Source organism: Otolemur garnettii, unplaced genomic scaffold, assembly GCF_000181295.1.
Source record: "Otolemur garnettii isolate 467f Iridium unplaced genomic scaffold, OtoGar3 scaffold00152, whole genome shotgun sequence".
Taxonomy (NCBI): Eukaryota; Metazoa; Chordata; class Mammalia; order Primates; family Galagidae; genus Otolemur; species Otolemur garnettii.
Window position 1 is genome coordinate 516,324 of NW_003852547.1, and position 26,649 is coordinate 542,972.

Below are 26,649 nucleotides of genomic sequence, written 5' to 3' on the forward strand. Positions count from 1 at the left end.
TTTTTTTTTTTAAGACAGAGTCTCACTTTATTGCCCTTGGTAGAGTGATGTGGCGTCACAGCTCACAGCAAACCTCCATCTTCTGAGCTTAGGCAATTCTCTTGCCTTAGCCTCCTGAGTAGTTGGGACTACAGGCACCTGCCACAACACTTGGCTATTTTTTGTTGCAATTTGGGCAGGGCGGGGTTCGAACCTGCCACTGAACCAGTTCAGTGGGGGCTGGCACCCTATTCACTGAACCACAGGCGCCGCCCAAGGATTTGCTATTTTATTTGATGTAACATCTTAAAGAATTACTATCTTTTAGAGACACACAGTTGAACATCTATAGATGAAACTAGAATTAGCTCCAAAATAACACCACTGATGGGATGAGATCAGACACAAGCTAACCACTGCTAAAGCTTGGTGATGGGGCTCTGAGGGCTTACTATGTGTCAAGCCCTGAGGGCTTCTTATGTGTTTGGTCTACCTTCCATAGAAAAGCTGGGGGGGAGGGTAGGAGTGGAGCAAAGCTGATCCTGTCAGTCAAATCTTCCAACTACTTTCCATAATTTAAAAAAATGCAAAGTTGTCCAGGCATGGTAGCTCATGCCTATAATCCCAGCACTCTGGGAGGGCGAGGCAGGTGGATTGCCTTACCTCACTGGTTCGAAATCAGCCTGAGCCAGAGCAAGACCCCACCTCCAAAAATAGTCCCAGCTACTCAGGAGGCTAAGGCAAGAGAATAGCTTGAGCCCAAAATTTCAGTTTGCTGTGAGCTATGATGTCACAGCACTCTACCAAGGGCGACAAAGTGTGACTCTGTCTCAAAAATAAAATAAAATAAAAAATAAAAAAATGCAAACTCCAGGCCATGGCTTCCCAGACCTGCAGGGTATGCCCTGGCTAGCTCTCCTGCCTCACCTCCTAGCCCATCACTCCTCCATTCAGCCTTGCCAGCTTCATCACCACCACCACCACCCTTTTTTTTGAGATAGAGCCTCAAGCTGTCACCCTGGGTAGAGTGCCATGGCATCACAGCTCACAGCAACCTCCAGCTCCTGGGCTGAGGTGATTCTCTTGCCTCAGCCTCCCAGGTCGTTATGACTACAGACACCCGCCACAATGCCCAGCTATATTTTGGTTGTAGTTGTCATTGTTTGGCAGGCCTGGACTGGATTTGAACCCTCCAGCTCTGGTGTATGTGGCTGGTGCCTTAGCTACTGGAGCTACAGGTGCCGAGCCCATCACCATCCCTCTTAAGCAGCACTGGCAGACACTCAACTCTAGCTTTTGTTCCTCCAGTCTCTTCCATCTGGAATATCCTTCCCCTGACAAGTCACTGGAATCTCTGCCTCTTGGCTTTCTCCTCCCACCAAAACACAAGCTCAGTGAGGGCAAGGCCTCCCACCCTGCTGTCCCTAGTATATAGTAAGTGCTCTGTAAGTACATACAGAATAAACAAATGAACAGCTCTTTTACCCCTGCCACTCAGACTAGTGGCTTCCGATCCCCCAGCCTGCTTCCTTCTTTTATAATGAGGTAAGTCACTCTTACTTCAATGGTTGTCTAAAGAATTCATGATCAGGTGCGTAACATGCCCAGCCCTGACCCTGAAAGGCATATGAAAATTCAGGATATTCTGTGTCCAAGCCCAGGATCCCCAAGTTCCCTTCCTCACACCTTCAGGCACTGTGAGCTGAGTCTAGTTGTATCTCTCAAAGGAGGTGCAGGTGACTAGGATTCAAACCCTCCACATGTCACTGGTAAGGAGGTGCAACCAGGCCTCTTCTTCAACCAGGTCAGGAGGGCCTCCTTTTACGTCTGGCATTTAGCCTCACTAAAGGTAAGCCACTCCATTTTTCAGAAAGGAAAACAGGTGCCCGGGACGGGGAAAGCCTCACTCTGGCCCCACCCTGCCTGGTGAGTCAGCAGTCAGACCTGCTTACTCCCATCAATCTCCAGCCACACCCTGGGTAACAACCTCCTGGCCTCAGGGAAGAGACCTAAAGCCTCTCTTGGCCTAATCCTGTCCTTCCTGAGGCAGTGACTCCCTCACTTGCCCAGCCAGCCTGGTGACTCTGAGAATTACTGCCTGACTTGGGTGAGAGTCACCACCTGGCAGCCACCCTCTCATGCCCTGTCCCTCAAGGCAGGAGCTATCTGAGGACCCACAGCTGGCTCTACTCCTCCTGACAGCACCCAACACAGGTATCTGCAGTCCCATCTATGCAGTGGGTTTAACACCCACTGCCCAGAGGGCCACTAGGAGGAGGTGAGGATGGGTGTTTGGTGAGCTGGAGAAGGCTCTGCAGATGACAGCAGGAAGCACCCCAGGCCAAGGTATCCCCGGGACACTGAGATGACCTAATCTTCCATCTCCTGCCTCAGCACCTTAACAGCTCTCCTCCTTAGTCCCCTGACCTCCAGCTTCCACATCAGCCTGCTCCCCTAACCCCTTTCTCCTGTGTCCCTGAGCTCCCGAGGTCTCTGCAGCTTCTCTCTCCCATACCACCAGACAGTCTCCGGCCTTCTGCAGGGGGCCTTCCCAGGTTCCATAGAAGGCACAACTCTCTCTAACCCTCCCTAGCTTTTTGTTTCTTTAGAGCACTCACTCACTGATGTTATGTGATTCTGGTTTATTTGTAAGTTATATATCTCGTCCACTATAATATAAATTCCTCGAGGCCAGGGCTTCATCTGGTCAAATTCTGTGTCCTCAATACACATAACACCTGGCACAGAAACGATACTAATAAATACTAGGTGAAGGAATTAAAAATGAACCTTTGCATGGCTCCCTCCTGCCCCTAGAATAAATAAAGTCCAAACCTTCATGATCCCTTTTTGCCCCCTCCTCCTAACCACAAAGCCTTTGCTCCCAAAAGACGCTGACTCTGCCCTGACCACTTCACACTGCGGACATTCTTCATGTATGGGTCACTATGCCAGGAATGCTACTCCTAGTTCCTCTTCCAGCTTCCTCAAGCTTGTTGTAGACATGGCATCTTCACAGAGAACTGGGCTAGCCAGAGCCCCTGTACTCACACTACCTGTGGCATTTGTCATACCAGCCTAATTGCCATTTCCTTTTCCTATCTCCCATATAACCTAGGAACCCTGGAAGCTTGAAGACTGTATCTGATCCCTTCTGCACTGCCCAGCTTACCCAACTCAGAGAAGGGAGTAACAAGATGGGGCAGAAGGTGCCCACAGCAGTTTCTTCCCCACAGGACCAGATGAAGTTTCTCAAGAGTTGAGTCTGAGGGTGAGTCTCCACCACAGAGCCTCCAACTTACCCATCCTAACCTGTCTGCAATCAGCCCTGTGTCCAAAATCTTGCCTTATTTCCTTAGTCATCCCTTCTTACCTTTCCAACATGACTACCCCAGACCAGACCTCTGCCCTTCCCCTCTCATTGGACTTCACAGCTTTCCACTCACTTCCCTGCTGCCACATAATTTAATCTGTATAACATAAACCTAATGGAGCACATACTGGATGCCCAGCACTGTCATAGACACTTTATAAACCCTCAGTCATCAACTGATTCCAGAGGGGATCAAGCTCCTTGAAAAAGAAGTAATAGGCTGGGCATGGTAGTTCATGACTGTAATCCTACCACTCTGGGAGGCCGAGGTGGGTGGATTGCCCGAGCTCATGAATTCAAGACCAGCCTGAGCAAGAGCAAGACCCCATCTCTATAAATAACTGGGTGCTGTGGGGGACGTCAGTAGTCCCAGCTACTTGGGAGGCTGAGGCATCACTGAAGCCCAAGAGTTTGAAGTTAATGTTAACTGTGATGCCACAGCACTCTACCAAGGGGGAGAAAATAAGACGCTGTCACACACACACAAAAAAAATTACTAGATCACGTCACTTACCTACTTGGAACAGTTTGAGAGCACTTGACAGAATAAAATCTGGGCGGCGCCTGTGGCTCAAAAGGGTAGGGCGCCAGTCCCACATGCCGGGGGTTGCGGATTCAAACCCAGCCCCAGCCAAAAAAAAAAAAAAAAAAAAAAATGACAGAATAAAATCCAAACTCTTACCACCTTATGGCCTGCCAGGCCCAGGTGCAACCCTGACTGGCTCCCCAACCTGCTCCCCATATTCTCTTTGTGGCATTTCTGTCTAAAATGATGTTTAGTTTCACCAGTGTGTTGCCTAAGGGCCAGCTCCACAGGGCAGGGACCATTTCATAGGGTATGTAACCATCCAGGTGCTGACCCATCCCCCAGTTACCTGCCCTGCGCCCCCCTCCCACTCCTTTTTTCTCACAACAAACCTAGTTGGGAGGTGCCATTTATAGATATGCAAATTGAGGCAAAGAGAGGAGCGATCACCTGCCCAAGGTCAAATAGCTTATGTGAGTGTCAAGGCCAGGACATGAATCATGCAGCCTGACCCAGGGTCCTTGTTTTTTTGCCCCATGATATTCCACCACTACACAAAAAACAGTTGTTAAACAAGTAAACTCTGTAGATGTCTGCTGAATAAACAAATGAATCTTGGGGCAGGGGGGTTGTCAGGAGAGCTTCTTGAAGGAGGTGGTCAACAAGTAGATCCTTCAACAATGGGCAGCACGTAGAAAAACAAGATCAAGATGGCAACAAAAAGGACACCAACCCTTTTGTGCTGAGTAAAATGACAGCAGCAACTTCAGTGCTGGGTGTGCCACGACCCAGGCAAATGGCTATTTCTTCCACCCTCTGACTATACAGCCTGCTCTAGTCCCTACATACACATACCCAAGGCCCAAGACACCTTACCACAAGTCACTTTGCCTTCGGAAGCAGGCCTGGCTGGCTCCTGCTGCTGCGGAGCAGCTGGACCCCCTCTCCGCCGCCGTCTGGCACCACCACTAGGCCGGCCCCGACTCCTCCGCTGCCGCTTGGTTGGAGGGGAGCCTGAGGGTATAAAGATATGACAGACTGAGGACCAAGATGACAGCTAGACTGCCATGCTGGGTATCCAAGAGAAGAGCCTCAGGCAGCCTCAGTGATGAGCCAGAATAAGCCCGTCTCTCTCAGGGGCCCTGTCTAAAAAGTGAGGAGGACCACCTGACATCATCTGGAAGAACAGATGGACACACCCCACCAACCAGCAAGCCCACTCCACTCTGGCCCTAGAGAACTCTTCACACACTTATACCAGGAAATGGTCATGATAGCAGCCTTTGGGGCAATCACGCAAACCTGAAAACAACTCAGTATCTGCCAAGATTAAAGGGGACTTAATACAGTAATTTGATACAGTAATTTCCAGGATAAATTGTTCAGGGCAGCGGTTCTCAACCTGTGGGTCACGACCCCTTTTTAACAATGAAAATACATTGTGGCATTAGGAAGGTTGAGAACCACTGGTTTAGGGAAATATAGCAAGAACATGCAAAATCAGTAACCACAGTATGCTACACTTTGCATAAGAAAGAAAGATCACCTGAGACTATTGAGTTCAAAACCAGTAAGACCCCATTTCTATAAAACATAGAAAGGAAATTAGCCAGGTATGGTGGTGCACACCTACAGTCCCAGCAAGGCAGGAGGATCACTTGAGGATCACAGCCCAGAGTTAAGAGGCTGCAGTGAGCTATGACCATGCCACTGCACACAAAATAAGAAATAAAAAAGTAATAACATACATATATATTTGCAAGATTGGATACTCAAAGGACAAATGAAAAATGAATGAAATTGATTACCTGACTATTGGGGGTAGGGGGTAGGGCAATAGTGGAAATGATTTATCTAAGAACAACTTTTTCATACTTTAGTTTTGACTTTTTTTTTTTTTTATTTTTTGAGACATGGTTGCACTCTATTGCCACGGGGTTGCCTAGCTCACGGCAACCTCACATTTCTGGGCTCAAGAGGTCCTCCCACTTCAGCCTCCTCAGTAGCTGGTACTATAGGCACCCTCCATAATGCCAAGCTAATTTTTCTATTTTTAGTAGAAATGGGGTATTGCTCTTGCTCTTGAACTTCTGAGTTCAAGGGATCCTCCTGCCTCGGCCTCCCAGAGTGCTAGGTTTATAGGTATGAGCCATTGTACCCCAGGCCTTTAGCTTTAACTTTTGAATCAGATAGCTGTTTTACACATTCAAAAAGTTAAAAAGAAACAAAGCATAAAATTAAATACAAACAGAAACAAATGAACCTAATTGTATACATAATTTGTAACATGAATACACAGAGAAAAGAACTATTGCAAGTAACTTAGAATAAACATTCTGACTGTACACTTTCAGTGGGATACACTCAGAGAAGAATTGTAAATAAATCTCATGTTTCACTCAGTAGATATACTCAGCAATGGTGTATCTATTTGATGCTATTTTATTATTGCTGTAAAAATAAAGCAAATAAATTCATATCTCAATGTTAATGGCCATGACTTTCAATATTAAAAATTCTTTGTAATGTTAATTGTATTATATTTTTTATTTTATTTTATTAATTTATTTATTTTTGAGACAGAGTCTCAAGCTGTAGCCCTGAGTAGAATGCTGTGGCATCACAGTTCACAGCAACCTCAAACTCTTGGGCTTAAGTGATTCTCTTGCCTCAGCCTCCCAAGTAGCCGGGACTACAGGCGCCCACCACAATGCCCAGCTACTTTTTGGTTGCAGTTGTCAATGTTTGGCAGGCTCAGGCTAGATTCGAACCTGCCAGCTCCGGCGTATGTGGCTGGTGCCCTAGTTGCTTGAGCTATAGGCGCTGAGCCACTAATGTTAATTTTAAATTAAAAACACTAATAGGAACTATTTTAAAAATAAAAGTCTCAGCTCAGCACCATAGCTCAGTGAGTAAGACACCAGCCACATACACTGAAGCTGGCAGGTTTGAGCCCAGCTTGGGCCTGCTAAAACAATGACAACTGCAACCAAAAACAGCTGGGCATGTGGCAGGTGCCTGTAGTCCCAGCTACTCAGGAGGCTGAGGCATGAGAATTGCTTAAGCCCAAGAGTTCGAGGTTGCTATGAGCTGTGATGCCACAGCAGTCTACCAAGGCCACATAGTGACACTCTGTCTTTAAAAAAAAAAAAAAAAAAGTCTCTAGCTCTGTTCACTGAAGGAGCCTAGAAATAATGCACACACTTGGCATTTAGATCTTATTCCCTAAATACCAAAGCCTCAAAGAAATAGGGTTCCCTGAAAAACAGCTGATACTAAGGCTGAGAAGGGGAAGTTCAAAGTGAGCCTATGACATCTTGCAGTGTCACAAAGCAGGATGGCAGCACCCAAAGATTGATGGAGACAAGTCAGAGAGACAGAAGACGGCCAATTAGAACCATATGAAAAATGACTAGTTGTCTATAACAAAGAAATAATAATGCTTGAGTTGAGCCAGGTTAGGTGGTTCACACCTGTAATCCTAGCACTCTGAGAGGTTGAGGTGAGTGGACTGCCTGAGCTTAGGAATGTGAGACCAGCCTGAGCAAGATCAAGATCCTGACTCTGAAAAAAAAAATAGCTGGCCATTGTGGCAGGTGCCTATAGTCCCAGCTACTTGGGAGGCTAAGGCAAGAGGATTGCTGCAGCCCAAGAGTTTGAGGTTGCTGTAAGCTTTGATGCCACAGCACTTTACCAAGGGCAACAAAGTGAGAGTATGTCTCAATTAAAAAAAAAAAAAATGCATGAGTCCATAGTGACACTAAAAAGAAAAAAAAAAAAAAGAGGGAGAGAGGAAGAGAAAAGAAATGAAAGAATTCCAGCCTATAAGAGAAGTAGAAAAAAAGAAAATCACCATTTTGCAAAGACCAGTGTGCTAAATGATTCAGGCAGTGCTCACTAATAGATGCTAAACCCACCAGGTGAATAGCCATTGGGGAACAGGATGTGCCAAAATATAACCCCATAGGTTGTTTACTACCCATACTGGAAATCAAATGTCCCTTTACAATGGATAAACATGGCAGACATCATCTTCACCAAGTGATCAAGCTTTCTCAGTCACATGGGAAAAACTAGACCTTACAAGGCCTTGTGATATGTTTCACTATGAAGTAGATGGCATTAACTAAGGAGTATTCCTCCCAAAAATGTGGTGTAAACTACATTAAATCTAACCACATTCAGAAACACTGGGACATGTTATAAAACAACTGGTCTCAAAAAAACCCCCCAAAAACAAATACATGAAATAATCATCAATTTTCAAATTAAAAAAAAAACTGGCCTCATAGGGTAAATAAGTCAATGTCACAGGAAAAAAACAAAAATGTCTAGGAATGGAGTGAGGAGTTTCTGTTTCTATAAAATAAAAGATAAAGGAGACATAACAAACGAATGCATAACAACAACTATAAATGGATTCTGAATATTAAGACAATCTTCTGATATTTGAAAATGGAACATCAGGATATCATTTACTAATTATTTTCTTAGGTATGAAAATGGTCTTTAAGTGATAGTAGATAATCCTATTTTTCATAAATGTCTGCTTATTTAAAGGTAAAGCATTGTGATGTCTGTAATTTACTTTCAAAGAGTTCAACAAAAACCCAAGAATTACATATGTACACATTTAAAGCAAATGTAGCAATGTTAACAATTATTGAATATAAGTGAAAAGTACTATACTAATCTTGCAATTTTTCTGTATGTTTGAAATTTTACATAATAAAAAGAAAACTAAAGAGGAGAGATTGAATAAATTAACTAGGGCATGGCAAGTAAAAGAAACCAATCAGAGGTACTGAATACGAACAGATCTCAGAAATATATCTAGTGAAGGCAGCCAGATGAAGAACAATACCCACAATGTTTGTAATGCTATTTAAATGAAACATGAAACCACACACAATTCTATGCTGCTCCAGAAAAGTATTTCTGTAGCAATAAACACACACATACAATGAAAATGAGACAGAAAGACCTCTTCAGGTTCCCTCAGGATGGAGAAGGTTCAGCTAGCTTCAGAAAGAAGAGAGTGACACTGCCCTCATGCCCACCCAGGTGGACTCACCTGTCTCCCACTGATCCTGCCGAGAATCTGAAGAACTGCTTGACTGCCGACGACGATGACGGCAGCTGCCCTCTGTCCTCTTTGAAGAGCTGGAGGTGCCATAGCTATATCGTTCTGGAGACACTGGCCCAAGAGAAGAATGGGAAAAAGCATTCGGCCTGCCTCCAATTCCCACTCTTACAAGGAAGCCTGCCTGCACCAGAGGTGCCTAAGTTCCCTAGCAGGTAGAGCCCAAATATCTACTTCTAAAACACCTTTTGCTCAGCTGCCTCCAGAGACAGACGACTTGTCACCACTCCACGCCAGCCAACTGTTGTCTACACAGCTCAGTCTGTAAGTAGTCATGGTCAGGATCCCCACATGATCTCTTCACACACACCCCCCACCAACTATCTCCAGCTCTCCCTGAGGCCGTAAGGAATAAGGAAGCCTCTCTGCAGACTCCGATCTCTTCTATAGCCTGAACCTCAGACAAATTTTTCTAAAAACACTGTCAGCCCTTCCCTAGAGCTGTCCTTTTCCTGGTCATCTAAATCCCATGGGCTTACTCTGGGTCAGGGAAGGCCATAATCTCTCCTCCCCAAATGAGCCAGTGACCCAGCCAGAGGCTAAAAAGCCTGTTCATGGGCCAGGCCCAGTGGCTCATGCCTGTAATCCTAGCACTCTGGGAGGCTGAGGCAGGTAGATCATTTGAGCTCAGGAGTCAGAAACCAGCAGGAGCTAGACTCTATCTCTAAAAATAGCTGGGCATTGGCTCGGCGTCTGTGGCTCAAGTGGCTAAGGCACCAGCCACATACACCTAAGGTGGCGGGTTCGAATCCCCAGCCCGGGCCCACCAAACAACAATGATGGCTGCAACCAAAAAATGGCCAGGCGTTGTGGAGGGCGCCTGTGGGAGGCTGAGGCAGGAGACTTGCTTGAGCCCAGGAGTTGGAGGTTGCTGTGAGCATGATGCCATGGCACTCTACCCAGGGGGATAGCTTGAGGCTCCGTCTCAAAAAAAAAAAAAAAAAATTAGTTGGGCATTTGTGGTAGGCACCTATAGTCCCAGGTACTTGGGAGGCTGAGGCAAGAGGGTCACTTGTGTCCAAGAGTTTGAGGTTGCTGTGAGCTATGATGCTATAGCACTCTACTGAGAGTGACAGACTGTCTCAAAAAAAAAAAAAAGTGTATATATGCACAAGGTTCCTGGCTGACTGAAACCCTCCCAGCTCCTCACCTCAAGACTGCTATCCTCCGAGAGGGCCTCTCTCACAAGGAGTAAGGGCATTAACTCTGGCAACAAACCAAGTAAGTTTGAATCCTGGCTTTCACACTTTCTAGCTACATTATCTGCAAGCCCCTTCACAATATGGCTTCTCACCTACTTCTGTGCCCTTGTTTATATCCCCTCTGCTCCTGCTACACTGGCCTCTGATGATGCCAAGCTCATCCTCAACTCAGGCCTTGGATGCTGCCAGGAATTTGCTCCTTTGAGATCTACACATAGCTAGCAGAACAGCCTCAATTCATATGCCATTTCCTCAGAAAGTTCATTGGTTACCCAATCTAAAACAGACTTCTTTCACTTTGCTGCCTTTCCTAGTCTCTCTACAACCTTATCTAAAAATAAGTTAAGTGCTTATCTGTTTTGTCTCACTGCCCCCCAAATGCAAGCTTGATGGAACAAACATCTTGTAAAACCACGTTATACCTCCCACACCTGGTACACAGATTCAGTTCTTATCTGTGGGTAAGCTGTTTAATTTCTCTGAACTTATTTTCCCTGTACAGTAGAAAGAATAACAGGACTTCCTCGTGGGATTACTGGGACTATATAAAAAGTTCATAAAAAGAGTTTACAGCTGTACCTGGCACAAATAAGCCCCCCCCCACCTTAAACAGGGCCATAATCATTATTGATGTGGCCAAATTCTACAAACTCATCCCTCCCAAAGTCATGCCTCCTCCCTCTTGTGTTTCTCATTGATATTCTAGGAAGATGAGGAAGTGGAATAGGACACAGGCAGGCTGATATGGCATTGTCGGTATCAGGGCGCTATGGGGGCCCAGCAGGAGAAAGGCCTTCTCCTGACCGGAAGTCTGGCACCCTCCCAATTCAACCCTACCTGGCCGGCGCCGCTTGCGCGCCAGGTGAGGCAGCAGATCGTGGCGGGCCAGCACACGCAGGAGTTGACCCAGCAGCCGCAGATTACTCTCGTCGCACTGCCCGCGGCGCTCCAGCTCCAGCAACAGCTCCAGGCCGCTGCGGGCGCGGGCCAAGCCGCCAGCAGCGCCGGGGGCCTCGTCCAGTAGGAAGGCCAGGAGCTCCAGCTCGCACTCGGTCAGTTGCCCGCCCACCACCTCGAACATACGGTGAAGCGACAGCATCCCGTAGTAGTCCAGGCATTCATCCTCCTCCCAGCTCGGGGCTGGGGTCGACCCAGACAACGCCATTCCCAGGGGAGGGAGGCGGTACAAGCTCAGAACCGAGGCCTAGAACCCACCCAGTGGAGAGGAGGCAGTGGTCAGCGACGAGGGGACCCGAAGGCCACACCGCCGATGCACCTTCCCCACCCTGTCGCGCCAGGAAGGGCTGCTCCCACACCCCAATTGTCTCAGCCTCCCCTTCCCCCGGAAGGGAATGGTCTCGCCCGAGGTCCCCTAGTAACAGGTAGAGACGCCAGACCCCGGTCGATCTGACCAGTGGGCCTCGAGAAGCCTGAACGCCCCTCCCCAAGTGGTATGTTCCCAACTAGCCTCCGGACCCGACCAAGCTATGCGGCCCAAACAAACCTAGGGCCCATACCGGGCCACCCTGCCTGCTGCCCTTCGACGCTGGGTAGTACTGCCCGAACTTGCCCTTTGGCTCCCCAGTGCTACCATCCTATTAGTCCACGGCTCCACCCATGTGGTATAGCTCCAAAACTGCAAGTGGGACCGACCAAGGCAGCCCTATTTGTTCCACACAGGTGGCACTGTCCAAAGCCAAAGGGACAATCTCCCTGAAGGGGCAATCCCGCCCTCTCTCCCACCGCCTAGGTGGTTCCATCTACATGCCAACGTCGCCTTTAGGCCACGCTACCTCCTCACCAGATTCCGGCGTCCGAAGACTCCCGGGTGACGGCCGCAGCCACTTGTTTTGGATCTTTCTGGCACCTTCTCTATTATTACGCCTGCGTCACCTCGCCCCTCCTCCGTCCCCCAACTCGCGCAGGTGCGACCGCCACGCCCCTTAGGCGCAAGCGCAGAATGCCTTTAAGCCCCGCCCCTAACAGAAGTGTTTCAGCGTGCCTGTGCTGCGCTTGCGCAGAATGAGTGCGACGCCGTGTCTGGGGTTTGAAATATCGCCGGGTTCCAAGGTCCCTAATTTCCACTCGTGACTTAAGCCACCGGGTCCCTGTAGCCCCATGTCACAACTTCTTGGAACTACATCTCATGGAGTACAGCCCCCTCTTCATTACGACCTAGACAGCCACATTACCACCGGCCCCAGCTGTTCGCGGCAATGGACCACAACCACATTCCCGACTCACAGGAGTGCCTAGCCCTCCTACGATCGAAACCCTGACACTCCTCCATTAGATTGTCCCTCTCTTCTAGTGGCAACCAGGAATAGGTCGTGAGACATCAAATCTCAACTGTGATGCCTTAATGCTCCGGACTGGAACACACACACCCTGAGTCAACAGAAACCCCGCCCCCCATCTATAAGTTTCTTCCCCTGTTAGAAACCAGTACTTCCTCATCTCATAGTGATACCTCCTAACAACTCACAAGACTTCTCCACCCCGATTGGGATCCATCGGGGATCCCAACAGCATCCACCCTGAACCCTCATCGCAGTCAGACATCCCTACCCGGGGTCAGAACAGTCCCTTGATAACCCCTTCCAATTTCTGCCCTCCAAGGTTACAGAGCCGCCCAGATGCCCATTCCCTAACCTGCACCAACCAGAGATGTCTGTCGGGGAAGTCAGAGTCAAAACTGCGGAGTCAGGCTGTCAGCGGTCCCCTCGCCACGGGGCCTTTGGGTGTGACCGCCACCCCACCCCGCACTTAGATGATTCAAAGTTAGGGCCTGCACGTGGTTGAGATAAGTCCCCCAGACTGGTTCCTAACTCCGAAATTATCTCCCCCTTGGAAGGCAAGAGACCTGGGTTTTGCCTGGCACTGACTCAGTATTGGCTCTGCTTGGTATGCAGCAGTGGCCTCAGAAGAATTTCTGGGGCGGCGCCTGTGGCTCAGTGGGTAGGGCACCGGCCCCATATACCGAGGGTGGCAGGTACGAACCCGGTCCTGGCCAAACTGCAACAAAAAAATAGCCGGGCATTGTGGCGGGCGCCTGTAGTCCCAGCTAATCGGGAGGCTGAGGCAAGAGAATCACCTAAGCCCAGGAGTTGGAGGTTGCTGGCAGCTGTAACGCCACGGCACTCTACCCACTCTACCGACTCTACCGAGGGCGACAAAGTGAGACTCTGTCTCAAAAAAACAAAAGAAGAAGAAGGATTTCTTCCCGTCTGCTCTCTGGGACTCTGTTTCCCTACTTGTAAAATGAATGGCAATGGTCACCCTCCTATAGAAGCACGGTCCTGAGCCAAACACACAATGGGCGCCTCCTAAGTGACTATCATTAAATCAAACCAGGAGTGGGAGGGGCTGGAAAGCAATTTTACAAGCCATGAAGGATTGTGTCCTTTTTAGATGGGTTATGCTGGACACCCGCGGAGTATCAGACCTTGTGCTGAATGCTTTTTTTTTTTTTTTTTTTTTTGGAGACAGAGCCTCAAGCTGTTCCCCTGTGTAGAATGCCGCAGCGTCACAGCTCACAGCAACCTCCAACTCCTGGGCTCAAGCGAGTCTCCTGCCTCCGCCTCCCAAGTAGCTGGGACAACAGGTGCCCGCCACAACGCCCGGCTATTTTTATTGGTTGCAGCCTTCATTGTTGTTTGGCGGCCCGGGCTGGATTCGAACCCACCACCTTAGGTGTATGTGGCTGGCGCCTTAGCCACTTGAGCCACAGGCGCCGAGCCATGCTGAATGCTTTTACGTGTGTGACATCATCCAATCCCCTCAACAACCTTTGAGGTGAAGTAACTCAAACCAACTTTATGCCAGTAAAACTGAGGCCAGCAAAGAAACCAAATGTGTCGAGCTCCAAACCTTTGTTGTCAGAGATGCTCAGTCTTTTCAGCTATGAAATGGCATCTGTCGAAGGTCTTCCGCAGCCCATGGGCCCAAGCTCTCCCAGGGTGCCCACCTCTTTCTGCTGAACTTTCAGACTGTGGAGAACTGCGCAGGCGCATCTCCTAGCCTCGAGCCCCGCCCACAGGGCTCAGCTGTGTGCGTGGAGAGTGCATGGAGCCCCGCCTGAGTGTCAATACGCAGGCGCAAGGCCGCGTGCCTGCGCTACCGGTTCTGATTGGCCATCATGGGTAAGGGCGCCGCCCAATGGGAGGTGCGGATAGTGAGGGGGTCCCACAAGACTGGATCTGAGGGTCTGTGTCAAGAGCCGCTGGGGCTGCAGGAGACGAGAGAAACTGGTGAGGGTGCCGCGGAGTGGGCCGGGGTAGAGGACGCTGGGCGTAAGAAGAAGGCGGAGCGAGAACGAAGGGGACACCAGGGGTCTAAGAGCTTTGGGGCCTGTGCTAGGGCGGGAGCGGCGCAGGATGGAAGGAGAGCGCTCCTTCCTGTGTACCCCGCAGCGTTGGTTGATATTGAGGTGTGGAAGACCCTACTCTTGAGCTCGCCCCCACCCCACGCCCAACGCTCTGCAAGGAGTTCTCAGGCTGCCCAGTTGAGTCTGGTAAAAGAAAAGGGATGTGCAGCGGAAAAGTTGAACTTCCAGGTCTCTGGTGAGTTCATTCCTTGACGGACTTATTAATCTACTGTATGAAACCCCCCCATTCCTCTCCATGGTAGATCACAATCCAAGATTGGGAAAGGAGAATGTAGACCAGCAAGCAAAGTGCCAATTTCAGGCCTCCCAGGCCGCCTTCTCGAGAGACATTTGTTGAGTGCATGCTTTTTGCAAGCTCTGCAGCAGGCACTAGGCCTAGCCCGAAGGGAGTTTCTGTTCAGAGTGGGGCTGTAAACAAGGAAAAATAGAACTCCTGGGCCGCTGTTTGACTAATTCCAGGAAGATGTTTTATGAAATGGCTGTTGTATGCAGACTCCTGGCAACTCAAACATTAGTGAGAAAGTTGAAATAGTAGATAAACGGCTTAACTCATGGGCTTTTAGTGAATCATTTACTCAGGGAGCATTTATAGCCACCAACAGAAAGCAGGGTCTGTACTGGGCTGTTTTATGGGAATTCATGGTCTAATGGGAGAGTTAGTCTGATAGAAGTGGAATGTGCACAGAGACAGTTAAAATCCCAGGGCCTCATTTCCCTAGGGATCGTTATTCATTCACTATCTACTGAGTGCCTACTATGTGCTAGGCATCATTCTTGGCCCTGGAAATACCTCAGTGATAAACAGGCTAAAATCCCTGCCTTCTGGGAGCTTAATAGAGAAACTTATTTTGTAGAGCTGTAAGCTAAACTCCACCTGTCCTCTGGCACTAACAGATGAGGTGAAGAAGAGATAAGGTAGACATTAGATTCACAAGATGAGCGGCTAGGCCTGGGAGGGGGGCAATTATCTACCTCTGAGCTCCTGGTATGTGAAAGGGACTGAGTTGACTTGAGCTCACACAAGTAGAAGGGAATACAGGACACATAGAGGGAAGTTTGAAAGTTAAAATTCTTGTCCCTAGTAAGTGGTTTTATTTGTAACTGGAACCCCCATGATGAATCAAACCCTCAAAAGAATTTCTCTCAAGCTCTCAGTCTGGTGAGTAATAAAGATGCCATCCCAAGTGTATGATATTTGCTGTGCTAAGGGTGGCATAGAATACTGTAGGAATCCTGCAGAGGAGAGTGTCGCCACCACCCTGAGGATGCAGAGATGTTGCCAGACAAGGCTCACAAAAGAGGTGCTGGGTAGGAGTTTGCCAGACAAAAACAAAAGAGAGAGAAGTTTCTTGGCAGAAGAAATAGCAGCATTACAGACTTAGGATACAAAAACAACCTTTCTGAAGAACTCTAAGTAATAGTTATAGCTAACCTTTAACAAGTACCATGTACTGTGTGTGAGTACTACTTTTAGCCCCATTTTACAGATGAGAAAATAGTCTTGGAGAGAGGAAGTAGTAACTCAGATTTAAGTTAAGAGCAGTTCGGTTCCAGGGCCTGTGTAATTAAACACTTTAGTGTACGTGTGTGTGTGTGTGTGTGTGTGTGTGTAAGAGAAGGAGGAAAGGTATTGCACAAAGAGGAAACAGTACAACAAGCAAGGCTGTTGTGTTCTCAGAAAGTGATGACTGATTCTCTGGGTGAAGAGGGCAGTATCAGAGGCCAGGCTAAGAAGTGTTCTCTCTCCTGCAGATGCCTGACTACCATGGGGCGTGTGTAGGCTTCAGAGACACAGGATCATCTTCAGAGACTGAGATACAAACTTTGAAGTAAGACTTCTTGATTGATAGAAGCTGGTAAGTAATGGGATGACAAGCAAACTCCTGAGACTATCCTTTCTCTCCTTAGTGTCTCACCAGCTTCCACCCCTCTTTTTCTAGGCTGCCTTCCTTGCAATGGCAGAGGTAGTGGCTGAGATGGCTGAGATGCCAACACAGATGTCATCAGGGGCAATAGAAATGTCAACACCCATGTCAGGGGAAATGACAGAGATGTCAACAGAGGTGACTGAGATGACACCAGGGGAGGCCCTTGCTTCATCTCTATTCTTCCAGCACCACCAGTTCATGTGTTCTGAGTGTGGCAGCCTCTACAACACGCTGGAGGAAGTCCTCTCACACCAGGAGCAGCATATACTCACTGTCTCAGAGGAAGAGGCACTGACCACCCAGGATGCTGGCCTGGCACCAGAGCTAATGCCCGGCTCTGAGGAGGGACCTTTCCAGTGTGGTGAATGCAACCAGATCATCCTCTCCCCTAGTGAGCTCTTGGTCCACCAGGATGCCCACCTCCGGGAGTCTGCAAGCCAGATCCAATATCAGTGTGGGGAATGCCAGGTGCTGTTCCCCTCGCCTGAGCTATGGGTGGCTCATCGCAAAGGCCAGCACCTTTCTGCTGCAGCAGTTGAGCCACTAGTGCTACCTCCTTTGCCTCCCCCAACACCACCGCCTCCACGCCCTCCACCACTTGAAGTCAAAATGGAGCCCTATGAGTGTCCTGAGTGTTCTGCCCTCTGTGCTACTCCTGAGGAGTTCTTGGAGCATCAGGGCACCCATTTTGACTCTCTAGAGAAAGAAGAGCGCAATGGACTAGAGGAGGAGGAAGAAGATGACGATGAAGAAGATGATGAAGAGACAGATGAGGAGGAGGCAGTGGCAGAGGTTGGTGATGATACTGTGGGAGGTGACAAGTCCACATCTGGCCAGGGCTGTGTGGATTGTCCCCAGCACCAGACCTCAGCAGGGGCACGTCGACGACACCGGCGGACAGCTTGTGGCCCAGCATCAGCAACCCACCCCTTCCACTGCAATCAGTGTCAGCGCAGCTTCAGCTCAGCCAACAGGCTGCTGGCTCATGGGCGGGCCCATGTAGGTGGCACACATGAGTGTACAACTTGCTCCAAGGTCTTCAAGAAAGCAGCCTCACTAGAGCAGCACCTTCGGCTGCACCGCGGGGAGGCCCGCTACCTCTGTGTAGACTGTGGCCGTGGCTTTGGCACAGAACTCACATTGGTGGCCCACCGGCGGGCCCACACTGCCAACCCATTGCATCGCTGTCGCTGCGGCAAGACGTTCAGCAACATGACCAAGTTCCTCTATCACAGGCGCACTCATGCTGGCAAAAGTGGAGTGCCTCCCATGGCTGGAACAGCTTCCCCAGCTCCAGCTGAGCCTAGCCCCCCACCTCCACCCCCAGCCCCACCTGCCCAGCTGCCTTGCCCACAGTGCTCTAAGTCCTTTGCCTCAGCTTCCCGGCTCTCACGGCACCGGCGTGCGGTACATGGGCCCCCTGAACGGCGACACCGCTGTGGAGTTTGTGGCAAGGGCTTTAAGAAACTGATCCATGTGCGCAACCATCTGAGGACACACACAGGTGAGAGACCCTTCCAGTGTCACTCATGTGGCAAGACTTTTGCTTCTTTGGCCAACCTTAGCCGCCACCAGCTGACCCACACAGGTGTGCGTCCCTACCAGTGCCTGGATTGTGGCAAGCGCTTCACTCAGAGCTCCAACTTGCAGCAGCACCGGCGACTGCACCTGCGGCCAGTAGCCTTTGCTCGTGCCCCCCGCCTCCCGATCACTGGTCTCTACAACAAGAGCCCCTACTACTGTGGGACCTGTGGCCGCTGGTTCCGTGCCATGGCAGGCCTGCGACTGCATCAGCGGGTCCATGCCCGAGCCCGGACTATGACACTGCAGCCTCCTAGGTCACCACCTCCTGCCCCAGCCCCTGAGCCTCAGCAGACTATCATGTGCACAGAGCTGGGGGAGACCATTGCCATCATTGAGACATCCCAGCCACTGGCACTTGAAGACACATTGCAGTTGTGTCAGGCTGCACTAGGGGCCAGTGAAGCGAGTGGGCTGTTGCAATTGGACACAGCCTTCGTGTGATAGAGCTGAGGAGCAACAATAAAAAGGATTTGGTTGCAACAGCAAGTGTGGATACCTCTTGAGAGAGAGGACCCCCACCTCTAGCAAGCTGATCTGGCACCCACCACATACCAGGAGCCACCCTAATCTCTTACCCACTGACACCTCAAAATAACCATGCCAGGCTTCTCTTCTCATCTTCCTCTGCCTGAGGGGAAACTGAAGCTCTGAGATGCGACATGATCTGGACCATGATCACTCCGCCTGGATGTTGCAAAGCAGGGTTTACCAAGGCTTTTTGCACTGCATCACCCTGGTGCCCAGCAACATAAGGTAACCTTTTCTGAGCACTGACCACATGCCAAGTCTGTGCTGGGCACTCTCGTATACCTCTTAAGATCCTCTGCCTGTCCCCCCAGCCCTAGCTTTCCCTGGACTTTGGGTACCCAGGACTTGACTCTGCCTGCTGGAGAAAGGCAGGACTTGACTCTGCCTGCTGGAGAAAGGCACTTGACTTCATCTCAATTTTGACAATGTCAAAAGAAATCTGTAGGTACTCAGGCACTCAGCTCCACACTGGGTGATGCAGTGAGTCAGATGTAGGCTCTGCCCTCAGAAGGCATGCATAGCCTGGTAGGAGGAGCACACACAAGTAACAGATGGCTTGTTCTCTGAGTATGTCTCATTGATTCATTTAGCTTGTGTGTTCTAAAGCCTCCCTCTATATATTAGGCAATGCTGGGGTCAAAAATGAGTTAGGACTAAGATCTAAGAGCTATAATGGGGATGCACAGAGACAGTGGCATCCCAAGGCAGGGGACAGACCTCTATGGTGGGAGATCAGAAGTCAGACTTCCTAGAGGGGATAATCTCTGAAGAAAAAATAGAAATCTGCTAGTGGAAGAGGAAAAGAACATTCCAGGCAGATAGCACTGCCTGCAAGGGTGAGCTCTTGGTATATTTGGAGTCTAATTATTCACAACTATAATAACAGTGACAGTTGACTGCCTAACAGGCACTGCAGTTAGTATTGTGTGTGTACTACAATTCCAACAAGCCTGCCTGGGACATAGATCAGTATTATCTCTATTGTATAGAGGACAGATTTTCCCAAGGTCTCACTGATATGTCAGGACATTGTGAGATTTAAACCCAAGAAGTCTCTTAAGCCCACATTTGTAACCAGTACAAATTGGCTGAGTGATTGAGAGCTGAAATCTGTGTAAGGTCTCGCAGTCAGAGGAGGATTCATTCTGACTGGAGGAAAAGTGTCATAGAACAGTTATGATTTGAAAGGCCTTGAAAGATCAAAAGTCATGGGAGTCGGAAAAGATTCCCAGCTTTTTTGAAGCTTACCTAGGATAACAATCCTTCCCTACGTAAGCAGATGATTTATGATAGGTCAATGGAGCAGGTTCCTCCCAGGGCTCTATAAACCCATGTGCTCAGGCAGGTGACGCAGAATGAAGCTAGGGCTGGGAGTTCTCCAGGATAGAGGCCTAGACCTTGGAAGGTCATGAAAGCTGGAATTAGTTCTAGGAGAAGGGGACTCATAATATGGTGTTAGATCTCTCTGGGGTCAGAGTAGGATGAATGCATGGCTGCAGATGGTCCAGGAAGAATAAAATAAGGGTAATGGACACCCTCAGTGACCTCATAGTCAACTACCATCTTTTCCCAAAAATAAGATACTGTCTTGTATTTTTTTTTTTTTTTTTTGAGACAGAGCCTCAAGCTGTCCCGCTGTGGCATCACAGCTCACAGCAACCTCCAACTCCTGGGCTCAAGCAAGTCTCCTGCCTCAGCCTCCCAAGCAGCTGGTACCACAGGCGCCTGCCACAATGCCAGGCCATTTTTTGGTTGCAGCCATCATTGTTGTTTGGTGGGCCCAGGCTGGATTCGAACCTGCCACCTTAGGTGTATGTGGCTGGTGCCCTAGCCACTTGAGCTACAGGCGCCGAGCCTACTGTCTCATATTTACTTTTTCTCAAGATACACTAGGGCTTATTTTCAGGGGATGTCTTATTTTTATTAAGTCTAATACAACAATCTACATTTATTCAAATATAGTTAAGTCATCTTCTGGAACCTGACAGGGGGAGCCGACCTTGTTGGTGGGGCTGGCGCTAGTGATGCGTGAACTCCTTTCCCCTAGCCATTCGCATGTGTGCAATAGGATGCCTGCGACTGTGGTTACCACACGAACACCCTGCAAGTGCAGACAGCTTGGAGAAAGGAGCTGTGGCAAATAAAAGGTATTCCAGTCTTCCTTACCACTCTGCACTGAAATGTATGGTGGAAATGCATTGCGTGGCTATGCAGATACACTGCATAGCTACGCCCATCACTAGGTCTTATTTTGGGGGTAGGGCTTATATTTAACAAATGAATAGAAATCCCACTAGGGCTTATTTTTTGGGTAGGTCTTGTTTTCAGGGAAACACGGTAGATGTGAGCAGCCAGGAGGGAGGGATCCCCAGGAGCCCCAAGGGCTCCCTCTTTCCCAGTGGCCTGTGTATTCATTTTACAGATAAGGTGAAATCCACATGGTATTGAATAAGGGTCTCTCCTGAGCAGTAGAAAGATGCCCCCCCCCCCTGGAGTTAGTGTGAGGAGGCTGGAGAGCCTAGGTCCCATAGAAGCAGTCCCTTAACTCTCTGGGACATGTTTGAAACTCTTTTTCCCTTTTTGTTTAAAAGTGGAAGACATGTCAGTTGCTCCTCCCCAGGTCCCCTTCCACTTCTCACACTTAACTATGTGGCACCATGGGGGAAATAGCATTTCCTTCTGCCCACAGCCTCACCATCTGGCCCCAGAATGTTTAAAAGTAAAAGGGGAACGCCCTTACTCTACCCCAGCATCCCTAAGAGGAGAACCAGGTAGGTACCTTGCTGAAGATTCAAAAACAAGGTTTGGTTTGCCTTCAGCCATGCCTACTCAATGGAAAGACTATAAACAGGCTAAGTTTTTGACTAAGGGACCCCTCTTCATCCACACCCCTCGCCCCCAGCCCTGAAGCAGCAGTTCAGGCTGAGGCACACGTCTTGATTCTGCTACTTAAGCTCTATGGCCTTGACCTCCTTGATCCCTAATTCTCTCACTGGTTACTGTGATGCTAATCCTTCCCTCCCTAAGCAGAAGCAGATGATTTATGCTGGGTCACAGGGCAGGCTCCTCCCAGGCCCCTGCAGTAGATAAAGACAGAGCACCTCACCACACATGCAGAGAAGAAAGCTAAAGCATGAGAAGGTTGAGCACTTGTGCCAGGGCTGGGACTCAGGCTTCCGGACATTCCTCTGTCAGAGAGGGAGCATGCTCTGGTCCCAGAACAGCCTGAGACACTCCCCTCACCTCAGTGGAAACAGGCAGCCAGACAGGAAATAGGTTTTCATGCCAATAATTTATTGAACGGAGGTCTGTACACAGGCAAACCTTACTGTGGAAACTAAGACATCAGGAGCTCTCCCCACTCCTCCAGCCCTCCAGGGTGGGGTGAGGAGGGAGGAGACCTTGGGTGCAGGGACAGAAGGGGAGATACAGCTGTAGGAAGGGGAGGGGTGGGATTGGACGGCGAGAATCCACGTTTTCTTTAAGAAAAAAATTATAACAATCTATTTACACCCGGGGGCCAAGGAAGGGAAAAGGAGGTGGGGGCTGGGCTGGTTCTATTTACAAGGGACACAAGGAGGGGAGGGGGTTGAAGGAGGTGGAGGCCAGGTGGGAGGAGAGGGGGCCAAGGAGGTAGGAGGTCCTCGTTCCCCTATCCCCCTGTCCTTCCTTCCTTCTCTTCCCTCCCCACAACCAGTTAAAATCCTCTTAAAAAGCCCACCACGGGGGCAGGCTGGTAAGGGAGGGACTGGAGGTGGGGACAGGGACTCATTTACCTCTGCCCTCTAGTCTAGGGGCCCAGCCAGGGCAAGAACTTGATGGGCTATGGCCCCCTCCCAGCCCCAGGTAGGGCTCCCAGATGGAAGTGAAAGGGTGGTTGGTGGGGCCCTCAGGAAGAGTTAGTGAGAGAAGGTGTAGCTTCGGGTGACTGCCAATCTGAGCCGGTCTGAGTCTCAGTTAAAGCTGAAGAGGAGGAAGGATAGACAGTTAGCCTTTTACCTTTGAGACAATGCCCAGACCCCCAAAGTAGGAATTCAGTGTAAGACACTACATTAAAGGTTAAAGGCTGTCACTTTAGGCCTAGGGTTACAAACTCAAATACCAAAGGGCCAGGATAACTGATGCACCAGAGCACCTAGCTTTGCAAGGTGAGGGTAGCTTGGACTAAGCACTAGCTGACTACTCTGAGGCAGGCCATTGCATGATCTTTCTTCCTCACAAGAAATATGAATTCTGGATTTTTATACAAAATAGCCCAATTTATGAACACAAGCAACAAACCCAATGTTTTATTTGTTCATACTAAACATATTTTAGTTCTCCAGTTAGCATTTAAATACAAATGTAAGCAACGATGCCCTACAGATGTGACCATTTACATCTCATGAAATATGGTTTCTATGCATCCAAATGTCAACAACTTAAAAATACCTTCAAGAAACTCAGTAACTATGAAAACAACCCCATGTTCCTATGGCTGAGAAATGCTGCTTTAACACTCAGCAGATGGCCCCCAACTTACCTTGTGAGGACTGGGTGAGGGTAGGAGTGCCCGCTGTGGACCTCAAGTGAGGAGGGATGAGAATGGCATTGAGAGATGGTTGGATGGAGAGTTCTAGAGACAGAAATTGAAATGCTCAGTTAGGATGGAGGTAGGGCATCTGGAGACCCAGTTAGGATTATGATGGAGCACCACATGGGGACCCCGCTATTGGCCAGGCCAGCTGTCTGTGGTCCCAGAACACTCAAGAGTTCTACCATAGAACTCTTTTTTGAAGTTTTGTTTTTTTTTTTTTGGCCAGGGCTGTGTTTGAACCCACCACCTCTGGCATATGGGGCCAGCGCCCTACTCCTTTGAGCCACAGGCACCACCCTGCCATAGAACTCTTTAAATGAAAAACCAGAAAGAGTGTCGGCGCCCATCAGCCATGTACACCAAGGCTGGCGAGTTGGAACCTAGCCTGGGCCAGCTAAAATCAACAATGACAACTGCAACAAAAAAATAGCCAGGCCATTATGGTAGGTGCCTATAGTCCCAGCTACTTGGGAGGCTGAGGCAAGAGAATCACTTAAGCCCAGGAGTTTGAGATTGCTGTGAGCTATGACACCATAACACTATCGAGGGTGACATACTAAGACTGTCTCAAAAAAAAAAAAAAGAAAAGAAAAAGAAAATAAAGAGCCTCACACAAGGCAAATCACAGTTGAGCACAACCTAAGCAGGTTTGGTTGTCCCTGAATTTAGGGGGCTAAACCCAGGCCTGAACCTCAGGCCTGCCTGTACCCTTTCCCCCAGATCCCCACCAAGCTCTTCACTATCTTTGGCTGCCCCTTCAGCTCCCCAGATCTCAGGCTGTGCCCTCACCACCAGGACTGAAATTGAAGAGGGGAGGGAGCGGGCGGTTGTTGGGGAGCTGGGTTCCAAGACATCGCAGTTCATCAAAGAAGCTGTGGGCACAGGCCTCTAGTGGGGAGAGCCTTGAGGACGGTGTGTACTCCAGCAGGCTAGAGCAGAGAGCGATGGCCTCTGGCGGCGTTCGAGATTTGAACACCTAAAAACAAGATGCATGGGGTTGTGAGGGTGAGAAGCCACAGGCCACTGGCTACTTCAGTATCTCACTACCACAGCACCCATAGCAAGTATTGCTGCCTGCCTCCCATAAACCCACCTTCCAGATAAGAGGCACAACCACTGAGGGAAAGGTCAGTTTGTATGGTGAGCAGCCAGCCCAGGTCCCATGTCTATGTGAGTCCTGCCAAGAGGCTATTTCCCCAACCATAAAAAATGGGAATCTTTAATTTACCTGTGGGTCCTCAACTTTTAAAATCCCATAAACTTTGAAATCTGATGAAATTACTGATCCCTGGATAATCGTTCAAATCCTCCCAACCATGATTCTGAAGCCAGGTCACCAGACCAGTTGGCCTCCAAGGGGATCCAAGCCTGCAGCCATGTAGCCTAATCCCCCAGCCTTGCCCCACCTTTGTCCAGGGATGAGCTTTAATCTGGGGAAACTTGAACTCCGTGTAATTGGGGTTCATCTCTCGGATTTGTTCCCTGGTTGGTGTTCCCAGCACCTGTAGGGAAAGGGAGGATCTGAGACAGGCCCCTACCTTGAGCCCTGCCTCTGCCCACCCTGGGCCCTGCCCTCACCTTGATGATCTCCACCAGCTGGTCTACCCCACTGTCCCCAGGGAAGATGGGCTGGCCAAGGAGAAGCTCAGCCAGTACACAGCCAGCTGACCACACATCTGAAGAGAAATGGGGGAGGGTCAAGAACAGGCAAACAGGACCACCATGCCCAGCACCTCGTAAATGCTTCTATTCCTCATGGCCATCCTCAGGTGTCAGGAGACTCATTGTCTCAGCTTAGAAACAAAGCACCTGTCCCAAGGTCATACGCAGCTTAGAACACGAGCATAACCTTGAACCTCCAAGTCTGCCCAACTTTAATGCACTTTCTAGCCTAGATGTGTTTTCTAGCCCTCACAGCTTCTGCTAAGAGACCCCAATGAATTCTTCCTCTGGCTGTAGCCTAGGAGGACTAATCTGCCAAGAGGTACCTGTGTTCTTTGGGCTACAGAAAAGTAAAGCCTTAAATCTTGGACTGCCTTTCTCACTTCCCAGCCTCATCTTACAATGGGAAGAGTGGCAGCCTGGCAGCCTCACCCCACCCTGGTCTGTACCTTGACCCCTATAGCAGAAGCTCATACCTAGGGACCACATGTTCCTTATCCTGCTGCTAAATGTTCTGTCATACTCTTTCACATTTCTTCCCTCTTTTCAGTGCCTGGTTGGTGGCACTGTTGTCCCCACCATCAGGGAAAGACAGAGGCCCTGAGAGCAAGTTGCACCTTCACAGTAGCAAAGCCTTGCCTCCCAGTTCCTCCAATGTCACCGCTAGCCCCTCCCCTCCCCCCAGCTGAGAAAAGGAGGCTGACTGGGAGGTTCCAGAGCTGGTATGGACTCTGGAGTCAGGTCAGCTTTCAAGTCCTAGCCCTGCCTAGTCCCTACACTAAGATAGATGGCCTCACAGCACTAAGCCCTAGATCACTCGTCTATAAAATAAGCGTACGACAGCATCATCCTTGCGAATTTATGAGGACAGAAGAAAAGAACAGATGTTAAGCTTTTATCACCAAGCCTGGCACACAGCACACAGCAAGAACTCAAAAACTTCCAAGACTGTCATTCCCCACCCCAACCCTCCCTAACTCTGACCAATGGACGAGGTGTAATCAGTGGCTCCAAAGATGAGCTCCGGGGCCCGGTAGTAGCGAGAACAGATGTAGGAGACATTGGGCTCCCCCCGGACCAACTGCTTTGCACTGTGGGAAGAGATGGGCAGGGGTAAACACAAGGCAAGAGTTGTAGTCCCCCTGCTGCTTCAGCCACCCATGCCTGAGGTCAGGCCCACCTGCCAAAATCACAGAGCTTGAGGACAGCAGTGTCAGGATCCACCAGCAGGTTCTGGGGCTTGATGTCACGGTGACACACCCCCTGGGAGTGGATATAGGCCAAGCTCCGAAAGAGCTGGTACATGTATACCTGGGGCAGTAACAAAACAGAAAGATGTCAACCCTGCTCTTCCCACACAACACACCACTGTGACATCGTTTTAGCCTGCAAAGCCCTTTCAAGCCACTCTCTCCCTGCTGTCTCAGCAGCTTTAGGAAAGCCCTTGTTTGAAACCCTTGGGTGAAGGGTGTGTACCACAGTCACTTGGAAGACATGTTGAAACAGGGACCACTGGGCCCCACTCCCAGAGTTCCTGATCAGTGAATCTAGAATGGGGTATTCACAAGCCCTCCCATACTAGTACTGGTCTTTAGACCACACTTCGAGAACTACTGCTTGGCAAAAGCCTGATGAATAAGAGAGATACATCAGAAGGCCTTGTTGTAAAGCAGGCTGGGGAGTCAGGCACTCAGCTTCCCCCTCACCAAAATTCACTGGCTCCGAAGAGGGCTCAGCCTCCTTAATCTAAGAGTGAAAACT

At 49.4% G+C, this 26,649-nt stretch overlaps 3 protein-coding genes across 7 annotated transcripts in view; 1 reads left to right on the forward strand and 2 right to left on the reverse strand.

Annotated features, from left to right (window-relative positions):
- Positions 1-14,107, reverse strand: part of DEDD2 (death effector domain containing 2) — a 22,687-nt gene extending 8,580 nt beyond the window's left edge. Inside the window, exons 1-4 of one of the 4 annotated variants that reach the window (XM_023519020.1) lie at positions 14,094-14,107; positions 11,061-11,427; positions 8,953-9,075; positions 4,755-4,892 (exon numbers count right to left, since the gene is read on the reverse strand). In XM_023519020.1, coding sequence (XP_023374788.1) covers positions 4,755-4,892; positions 8,953-9,075; positions 11,061-11,388 — 589 coding nt within the window. In that variant the 5' untranslated portion in view covers positions 11,389-11,427; positions 14,094-14,107. Of the gene's footprint in view, positions 1-4,754; positions 4,893-8,952; positions 9,076-11,060; positions 11,428-11,727; positions 11,987-12,016; positions 12,205-14,093 lie in introns of those variants that run through there. The other 3 variants (XM_003799470.3, XM_012811201.2, XM_012811202.2) reach the window with 3 other exon arrangements.
- A 273-nt stretch (positions 14,108-14,380) lies between these two features.
- On the forward strand, positions 14,381-19,217 carry ZNF526 (zinc finger protein 526). 2 transcript variants are annotated; one of them, XM_023519019.1, is made up of 3 exons: positions 14,381-14,785; positions 16,363-16,466; positions 16,551-19,217. In XM_023519019.1, exon 3 carries the CDS (start codon positions 16,566-16,568, stop codon positions 18,561-18,563), a length of 1,998 nt encoding a protein of 665 aa, XP_023374787.1. In that variant the 5' UTR covers positions 14,381-14,785; positions 16,363-16,466; positions 16,551-16,565; the 3' UTR covers positions 18,564-19,217. The 2 variants fall into 2 exon arrangements, with proteins under 2 accessions (XP_023374787.1, XP_003799521.1); XM_003799473.3 differs by having other exon boundaries at positions 14,381-14,473.
- A 2,706-nt stretch (positions 19,218-21,923) lies between these two features.
- GSK3A (glycogen synthase kinase 3 alpha) overlaps positions 21,924-26,649 on the reverse strand; it is a 10,193-nt gene continuing 5,467 nt past the window's right edge. The window contains exons 5-11 of the mRNA XM_003799471.3: positions 26,069-26,199; positions 25,873-25,979; positions 24,805-24,902; positions 24,633-24,728; positions 24,016-24,202; positions 23,173-23,265; positions 21,924-22,613 (exon numbers count right to left, since the gene is read on the reverse strand). Coding sequence (XP_003799519.1) covers positions 22,540-22,613; positions 23,173-23,265; positions 24,016-24,202; positions 24,633-24,728; positions 24,805-24,902; positions 25,873-25,979; positions 26,069-26,199 — 786 coding nt within the window. The 3' untranslated portion in view covers positions 21,924-22,539. The remainder of the gene's footprint in view (positions 22,614-23,172; positions 23,266-24,015; positions 24,203-24,632; positions 24,729-24,804; positions 24,903-25,872; positions 25,980-26,068; positions 26,200-26,649) is intronic.

Excerpts from the sequence above, each read along its gene's own strand:
- ZNF526 (XM_023519019.1), top strand. The coding sequence starts at position 16,566 with ATGGCAGAGGTAGTGGCTGAGATGGCTGAGATGCCAACACAGATGTCA.